The 8,548-nt window shown below is 50.3% G+C and overlaps 5 protein-coding genes across 5 annotated transcripts in view; 1 reads left to right on the top strand and 4 right to left on the bottom strand.

The window, feature by feature from the left end:
* Positions 1-504: 504 nt before the first annotated feature.
* Positions 505-1,929, bottom strand: BBA_00194 (uncharacterized protein; the record flags this gene model as incomplete). Its single annotated transcript, XM_008595291.1, has 1 exon — positions 505-1,929. The coding sequence occupies one exon, from the start codon at positions 1,927-1,929 to the stop codon at positions 505-507; it is 1,425 nt and encodes a 474-aa protein (XP_008593513.1).
* A 419-nt stretch (positions 1,930-2,348) lies between these two features.
* Positions 2,349-3,840, bottom strand: BBA_00195 (mannitol 1-phosphate dehydrogenase; the record flags this gene model as incomplete). The annotated part of the gene is made up of 3 exons (XM_008595292.1): positions 2,349-2,825; positions 2,893-3,608; positions 3,690-3,840. 3 exons carry the CDS (start codon positions 3,838-3,840, stop codon positions 2,349-2,351), a joined length of 1,344 nt encoding a protein of 447 aa, XP_008593514.1.
* A 937-nt stretch (positions 3,841-4,777) lies between these two features.
* BBA_00196 (tat pathway signal sequence) lies at positions 4,778-5,545 on the bottom strand (the record flags this gene model as incomplete). The annotated part of the gene is made up of 4 exons (XM_008595293.1): positions 4,778-5,089; positions 5,154-5,278; positions 5,337-5,468; positions 5,536-5,545. 4 exons carry the CDS (start codon positions 5,543-5,545, stop codon positions 4,778-4,780), a joined length of 579 nt encoding a protein of 192 aa, XP_008593515.1.
* Positions 5,546-6,430: 885 nt separating this feature from the next.
* On the top strand, positions 6,431-7,087 carry BBA_00197 (uncharacterized protein; the record flags this gene model as incomplete). The annotated part of the gene is made up of 1 exon (XM_008595294.1): positions 6,431-7,087. One exon carries the CDS (start codon positions 6,431-6,433, stop codon positions 7,085-7,087), a length of 657 nt encoding a protein of 218 aa, XP_008593516.1.
* A 1,293-nt stretch (positions 7,088-8,380) lies between these two features.
* The window catches only part of BBA_00198 (cellobiose dehydrogenase), a gene marked incomplete at both ends in the record, with an annotated part of 1,277 nt that continues 1,109 nt past the window's right edge, over positions 8,381-8,548 (bottom strand). The window contains one exon of the mRNA XM_008595295.1: positions 8,381-8,472. Within this exon, the coding sequence (XP_008593517.1) occupies positions 8,381-8,472 (92 nt within the window). The remainder of the gene's footprint in view (positions 8,473-8,548) is intronic.

The raw sequence follows: 8,548 nt of genomic DNA on the forward strand, positions 1-8,548 counted from the left end.
AAAGTGAGGTTGGGCGAAGAACGGACGGCGAAAAAAAAAAAAAAAAAAAAAGTGAAATGACCAGAAAAAGATGCGAAAATTAATCTGCCAAAGGAAAGGCTGAGCATGCGAGCATGGGTTGATGTTATCTATAGGAGGGGGTAACCAGAAGAAGTGAGAGTAAATTGAGGTGAAATTTCCATATATTTTATTTCCGTCGACTTTAGTGTTTCTGTTTTGCGCCACGGGTATATTTACCCATCTACTCGAGTATGGAGCCTATTGGGGGCTCGATGTACACGACCAAGTTACATATGTTTGACCAAAAACAACAGAAAGCAGATTATGTGATGATCTATTAAGTTTTTTTTTTTTTTTTTTTTTTTTTCAAATTGTAAGCAGCCTAGCTGTATTATACAAGACAAAGTAGTAGGAAAAACAAGACAGAATAATCGGAAACAGTTTCTGCTCATTCCTCCCAATGAGAAGCATCACCCCCCTCCCCCAATGTCCTGATTTGACACTTTACCACCAACCCAACCTGGGGAGCAAATTCAACGATGAGCCGTCGTCCAAACCAAAATGCTTTCTAAGAACATGTTCTTCAAGCCATGGTATATACACATTCTGAAGCGCCTGTTCCGGGCTGGGTCGATTCTTGCGAGTGTAGCGGTCCGTCGCCCAATCGTAACCCTGCTCCTGGTCCAAGAGGCGTATACACCGGCGCGTATCGGCAAAAAGCCCCGACTCGAGTCGTGCCGAGTCCCAGAACACGCAGCCGAGCGCTCTCATGGGAAAGTAGACTGCTTGGTCGTCCTCAAAGCGTCCAATGGCAGACGCATAGTGCTTGACGTAGCTCGCACTCGCCTCTGTGCCGTCGTCAGTCGACGGCCCCGTCAGTGTGCAGAGAGCCTGATCTTGTCGCAAAAAGGCCAGGGCTGTGTAGAGAGGATCGTGCTTGACGGTGTATTTTCGAAGCAGTTTGAGCTGCGTCATCTGGTCGCCGCGCGCAAACTCGAGCATGAAGCCGAGGCCGGCGGCAATCTTGGCGCCCTCGCCGTGGTCGTCGATTTTTCGAAAAGCGGTGGAAAAGTGGTGAAAACTGCCAAACTGCAGCACAGACAAGTCGGCAAGCGTCCAGGGACTTGCGCAGCTCTGCAAGGCGAGGTGCTTGAGACGGGGCTCTGGCTCGAGGCTTCGCGCGAAACTTTCAAACCTGCCGTCGAGACCGTCGCATGCGGAGCGGATAAAGCGCGTCAGGTACTGGTGGATGCAGGCAATGGCCTCTACTTCCCAAATCTCGAGGTTCGAGAAGAAGAGATGGTGCTGGTCTTTGCCGCTGTATCTTCCGTGAATCCGAGAGCGCGTGGGTGAAGGGTGGAACAGCACGCAGGACAGCTCGAATTGGATAAAGGCTCGATAAAGTCGAAGCCTCTCGGGAGCTGAGAGACCAAATTCTGTAGATGATGGCTCATCATCTGTAGGCCCATTGACATGATTCTGCACTCGCTGTCTGTATATTTGTTGCAGACTCCGTGCCTCTGCTCCCACAGTCTCTGTAAAATCTTTGACGAACCATTCAATCTTGTGCACAATGCCTCGGGCCAGCTTGAAACTCCCTTGCCAGATTGGCAAATCGGTCGGCAGGGCACCGTGAAAGTGCTGGTCCAGAAACGTCTTGACCTCGAGCAAGTCTGTTGCGGGCACCGTGCTCCTGTCAGGACCACCAAAGTACTGAGTGGCCAGGTGAAGGGCGCAAAAGTCTGGCCAGAGGGGCGCAGGAATAGCCTTTTGAATCGCAGAGGTTTGGTAAGCCACTGGCCTGCGTCTATAGACTCTGTAGCATCGCGGTGATGCCGAGATGAGATTCACGAGATCTCGAGACGAGTCGATAGACTTGAGAATAAGATCGACTGGTATACATGGCAGTCGGCGGAGTTGCCCCGCCATGTTTGTATCCTTTTTTTTTTTTCGAGTTGTAGTCGTGTGTGTGTTGTGTGTGTTGTGTGTGAGATGATTGGTGGATGGTGTCAAGAGGTTGATAAAGGCTTGATCAAGTGTAGCAAGGTGCAACAGTCTAGCTCCTACAGCAGTAGAATAAACGATGAATTGAATCTCCAGCATTTCCATTGACTTTTGGCAACGCAGTCGCTTTATATATAAAACGAAGAGCCAAGAATCAACCTGACAGCAATTTGTGGCTTGTCGATGGCGTCAAGCCGCTGAACCCTTTTCAACGGCAACAACTCTATTACAACTGTTGATCAAGGAGACTTTGAAAAGCCAACAAGCATCTCTCTCATCTCCTTCATTCAAGCTTATGTGGCTCTTTCATTCAAGCTTATGTGGCTGTCATCATGTCCAACACCTCACGAAGCCTTTTTGGCCGCATCAGCCCCCCCGAGCCCGAGCAAACTCTTTTTCATCCGCGCCTGCGCCTTTGCCAGCTCCGCCTCCAAATCACAGTTCCAAATCTCTCGAATAGACCCGTCAATAGCCTCGCGGAGCTTATCCAGGTCGTCATCATCCCCCACGCCGGACCAGTGCAGCAGGTCCAGCAGCTCGCCCTGGCGGCGGCCGTGGTGCTGTACAAACCTGGTGCGCGGGCGGCGCACCGACTCGTACGCCGCAAAGGCGGGTAGCAAGTCTTGTTTGGAGCGGCACGCACCAAGCATGTGGGAGAGAATGTGTGCGTCCTCGAGGGCCTGCCCGGCGTCGGCGCCTTGGTGTGGCGCGCAGGCGTGGGCGCTGTCGCCGAGGAGGAGCAGACGAAGCGGCTCAGACGTGAATGTGGGAATGTCTTGGGAGAGGTCAAAGATGCCCCGTTGATCGGTATTTTCCATGAGCTTTTTTTTTTTTTTTGGAGAAACGTTAGCGAATCATCGTATATAGATAGTGCTGGAACTAGCTTACCGAAAAGATCTTTTGGCAGTCTGGGCCAAAGTTTCTGAAATCCTCTTCCAAGTCCTCCTTGTTCATTGGCTTGATCCAATTACCCTCCCAGTTTCCATCCTTGGAAGTGCCAAAGGCAAGGACATTCATAAATCTGCCTTTTGCAATCGGAAATATGACAACATGGCCCCCTTTTCCGAGAAACATGTAGCGATTCCGTGCCTTTTCCTCTCCAATCGCCGCAATGGCCCTGTCCATCGGAACCCGTCCCCTGTACGCATACTTTCCCGTAAATACCGGCTGCGTCAGCGGATTGTCCTTTCCCAAGACAAAGTTTCTGCAAACGGAGCGAATGCCATCACACCCGATCACGGCATCAGCCTCGTACGAAACGCCGTCGGCAAACCTCATCAGTGTGCGGTCCCGCGCCTCATCCCGCGTGAGATCAACAAGGCGCTTGCCAAACTCGGCAGCTTCCTCAGGCACAAGGTTCGCCAGCTCGTCGATGAAGCGCGCCCGGTGAGCGGTGCTGTGCCTCTCGTGCGGGCCGAGCCGGGGCGAGCAGACGGCTGTACCCGCAGGCTGGCCGTGCAGGTCCTGGCCGAGGACAAGGTCAAAGTAAGTGTCCTCCTTGGACGCCCAGCCGGCAGTGGTCGAGATGCGGGCATAAGCATCGCCGATGGCTGGGTCGATGAGCGACATGGCGCGAATGGCGTTGGCGCCAAAGAAAACGCCCCCTTTGCGTCGGAAAAGTCAGTCATGGAAATAAACTTTGTCGCAGAATTTTTATTTTTATTTTTCAGATGCGCATATTATACCTCCAATGTCGAAGAATTGCGGCGCGGCTTCAAAGATGCGGACTTTGATGTGGCTGTACTGCTGCAGGCCGATGGACAGGGCCAGGCCGCCAATGCCACCACCGATGATGGCAACATTGATGGGCTTTGAATCGTCCGTCGCTGATCCCATGATGCTTGATACATGTGTATTGTGTACAGAATATTTACGAGCCACTCGCCAAGGTTGGATGTCGTCGAAAGAGACAATTGCCGGCCAGCAGTCGCCGCAGCCAACTGAGGGCCACTAGTTGTCGATGCAGGTTGCAGGAGCTGCAATTTGTTACCCACTGGTTTTCTTCTGGTAGCAGTATAATAAGCCAAAACATTCAGCTATGAGGTGCCAAATTGACGGATACGTCTTTTTGAAGAGCAGCAGTGAAAGGAATCATTTTAAAAAGCATGCAATGCGACAATTATTCTATTTACTTGGCCAGAATTATATCTCGATTGATTACATTTTGTCAGGCTATACTGCACCTCGTATTTGTAGTAGCAGATGAAATGTCTATCATCTCACTATGGCTATACCTTTTTCTTTCTTGAAAAAAAAAAAAAAAAAAAAAAAAAAAAAAAGAAGAATTATCGTAATCAGACTCCAAGTTATATTGACTCACGTTACTAAGCTACTCAACGCTACAATTATTTATCAATTTGACTCGTTACAACCCGACGCAACCTTCTTCAGGGACAAGTAAGGACCTAACGCAAAAACAGCGACCATGGTGATCCAGACACCTACTAATATCTGTTCGTATTGTAATAAATTGGCCAAAGGGGTGTCATGATCGACATCAATACACTATTCTTTTGCATTATAATCACAGCGGTATAAGCATTGTGTTTGACTTTAGTAATGGCGCACTTGTGCTTGAGCAGCTCTTCGTATGTAATAGGATGCAAATTCGGAGGATATACCGCACTCCCCTTCTTGGGCCACAATTTGCATTTCAATTAGAATTCGCCCGTCTGGATACGTGCCAAAGAGGATGCGAGGCGAGATGAGATTCACGAGATGTCCAGGGGAGAAAATATTTATGAATAAACATCTACAGCATTCGGTGCATCTTCTATAGCTCCCGCTCCTTATCCCTTACTTCGGGCAGGAAACTCGTAATCGCCTTATTCGCATTCGCCCAAGCGTACACGGCGTCAAACTTCCTGCACGTGTGTGGCACAGCCGCCTCCTCCATGGCGCGACCCTTGTCCTCGTGCCACTTCCAGATGATGGGGCTCACGTCGGACGCGCAGGTAATCGACTGCCGCAGCGACTCGAGGCAGTGGTCGATGTGCACCTTACCTAGCGCGCCCTTGTCGCCGAATTCTGTTGGTGGGTATTTCTTGTGGTAGTACTCGGGGTGCAGAGCTTGCCGAATTTTATTCTGGGAATACTTAGCTATAAGTAGAACGGGGACTTGGGAAGGAGGTGGGAAGGGTGAGAGGTACCAGGCAGTGTAGTTGGTGGAATACGGCAAGAGAGACGATGTAGTAGCCAGGGTCGTTGGTAAATGGGTATGTTCCGTTGGGAAGCTTTTCGGCGCTCGACCTTGGGATCCGTGAAATACCGACCACTATTATTGTTATTTCTTGTCAGTAAGAAAGAATAACAGACGGCACCCCATTACTCACCGTCGTACAATTCCTTCCACGCCTTGTCGACTTTCTCCGATGGCTCCTGCACGTAGACGCTCGTCGCCTCGCCCTTTTCAAAGCCGGTGATGAATACCCTCGCTTCATATTCCAATATGTCTTCCGCCGGTGCTGTTGCAAAGATATTAGTCCTGAACATAGTATCTCCCTTTCTGGGGCAAAAAGCAATGTGGCTTACAATATGACATTTGTGGAAAGATGAGGTTGGAGGGCCCCCGTCGGGAAGACTGGTATAGCAGGAAGGCCATCAGGGCAGCATTAATTGCCAGCAGACCTGTGACGAGCTTGAAGCTCCAAAAATACCAGGATCGCCAGGTGGGAGGGAATTTGGCGATTATTTTCTCATCGGTTTGTAGGAGGCTGGATTGGCATTCTTCGTCAGAGTCCGAGTATAGTGTTGCGGGCTCCTTATGCCCGGGAAGAAACGAGGCCACCATTAACACAGCGACTCGGGTATAAAGTTGTTGACTGGAAACAATCAGTGTCCGTTGGTTTCTGAAAAAAAAAAAAGGGAAATCTGTAATGTACGAATGGTCAAGTCACGTTTTCAAACACAATTAATAGGCGCACTCAAGTGTCAAAAACAACCAGTCATAACGCGGCAGCAGGGCTGCACTTGGAGTGCGCCGCTCAGCAACACATCCACGAGCAATCCAAACCACCAGGGAACAACAGGCTGCAGAATTGGCAACCTCAAGCAAGCAAGGCCGCCCGACGCAAGGCCACCCAACGCGAGGCCACCCAACGCGAGGCCACCTGCCGCAACGCAAGGCCACCCAACGCGAGGCCACCCAACGCAAGGCCGCCCGCCAGCAAGTAACCCCCGAATGCTGACCATGCGCTTGCACTTGGTTCTGACTCTTCTGTACCACCCCCACCATATACACGATGGTGTAAGTCGGAGGTGACCCTAACACCCTTACCGGGGGGGGGGTCAACGATGAAAGAAAAATGTGGTCATGATTTGGAAATTTCACTCTTAATGTAAAATCAAATTATCCCTCTCGCCTTTCACTACATTTAGCGCTCACCAGCGCATGTCGATAAATCCGCTCCAGGCGCGAATCGCGACCATGAAAGACGTCGGCAAGCCTACGCTCTACAGGCTTTCCACCAGCGCTCAGCAGTACTTTGCTTCGCCTCTTTCAGCATTCAAAGATATTCTCTTAATATGTCTTTCCATACCAGGCCTGCTCGCACTCCTCTATCCCAAGGCAGTATGTGATACGGGCGGGCCAAGGCAGTCTACTCCTGCAACCGCCAGTCTCGCGGGCCCTACGCCTTTGGGAACCTGCAACTGCGGTACCTCTGTGGCCGAGGCTCGCGCCATGGGCTGCAAATACGACGCTCTCTCCTCCGCGTGGCTCCCCGCGCGCTGCATCGATGAGGAACTCTCCCGTGAGTTCGAGATGGCGGGCCCCGGCCCGGGCGGGCGCTGGAGCTACTGGAAAGACATCAATCTGACCGAGGAGCTGTCTGTGTCTGAGCTTGGCGACTATGCAGACGTGAGTGGCTTCGAGTACCACACGACGCAGGAGTGGCATTTTGTGCACTGCATCTTCTACTGGCGAAAGCAGTACCGGTCGCGATATAACCATATATGGGTGGAGCCGCGGTATAATTCGGAGCATCATATCAATCATTGCACGGGCGTCTTTCGGGGTGGCATGAGAGGCATATCGAGCTCGGGTGTGGCTCTGCGATCGGATCCTTGGCCAGGGTGGCAGTGACACTCTGTGCTGAGGGGTGTGTTATCTTGAATGAGGAATATATCGATATCGAGGCGAAGGTACTTTCACTTGATGAATATAAGGTAATTTGTCCTTTAATTCCTGGCTCTATTCCCCATCACAATCGAATCATGCCGTGGCGCGTGTCACCTGTCTTCTGAAACTTACGGAGGGCTATTTGCGACGACGGTGGTACCGTTGAGCCTATGCAGTCAATGACGAGGTATTGTCGATGCAAACGGTAATTTCTTCCCTTGGGCGTCGATGCGCGATATCTAAATAGCCGCACGGAAGCACTCTAGGGCGCCTTTTGTTGAAGCCGTGGCTGTAGCAGGTTGTGTGGGCCACAGCAACCAGTAAGGTGCTGTTATGCCAACCACTAATCATAAATCGAGGAAGGGAAAAGGCACCCACTTTAGCCCCTATTTCCCATACAAAACGAGGTACCTTTTCCCCAGGACGATTTCTTCCAGTTTAGACACACAACAATAGAATGACGTTGCCCAAAACCTTGTGCCTACCGGTTTCTCATCATCTGCACCTCTGGGCAGCTGACTCACCAATCGTAAGCCCAGAGACTTAATTGCTGAGACCTTTAATCTCGGTGTTGAACACCAACCGTACCGATCTACCCGCGGCCTTGCGTAATGAGTTGCTGCCGTCGATAGATAGCGTATCTTGACCCCGGCGTACTTTTGTTACTTTAAGAACCATCACTATAGACTACTAAAGCCTGTCTAGATCTTACTCTAGTGCGCAGTAAAGACGTTAATAGATACACATACACACATACACACATACACACATACACGCATACACCACAGTGTACTAATATACTAGCCTGTTAGCTAGAATAAGCTGCCTCCAAGCAATAAAAATAGCATACATAGGTGCTAACGTGAGTGGGAAAATTCTCTCTTTTGATTTAAATAAATGACATGTTTTCCAGGCTGTTATATACAGCGAGTCGAACTAGTCTATCCCTCAACGTCTGGAACAAGCTGATATGTTTCCTTCTGTAGTGGTGCTTGTTCACCTGTTAGCAGTGGACCGCCGATCAAGCACGCCACCACCAGGCCATCTAATGTAGCGACAGCCGCCGCAAAGGTCAATACCAGTATCGATAATTGTCTAACGTGTACCGCACTATCCAACATGCAATGTGAGAATTTGCTTCTTTCTTCTCCAAGACAATTTTTCGGCGTAAAAACAATACATACACAAAAGTGTTGATGGCACCTCCAACAATGACGCAGCTGTCCAAGATGCGCTGCAATCTTGCGAGGTTCGCGGTCAACCTCCGGTGCGAGAAGTGAGCAAGTACCATTCGAAGGACGGCCATGGCAACAATCCAGCTGCCAAAACAAATTTGGGCCATTGTGTAGCTAGGCTGTTTTATATTAGATGGATACTTGCTGAGTGGAAGGGAAAACATTGAGAGAGAGAGAGAGAGAGAGAGAG

The sequence above is a fragment of the Beauveria bassiana genome (assembly GCF_000280675.1).
Source record: "Beauveria bassiana ARSEF 2860 unplaced genomic scaffold BBA_S00001, whole genome shotgun sequence".
In the NCBI taxonomy this organism is placed as follows: Eukaryota; Fungi; Ascomycota; class Sordariomycetes; order Hypocreales; family Cordycipitaceae; genus Beauveria; species Beauveria bassiana.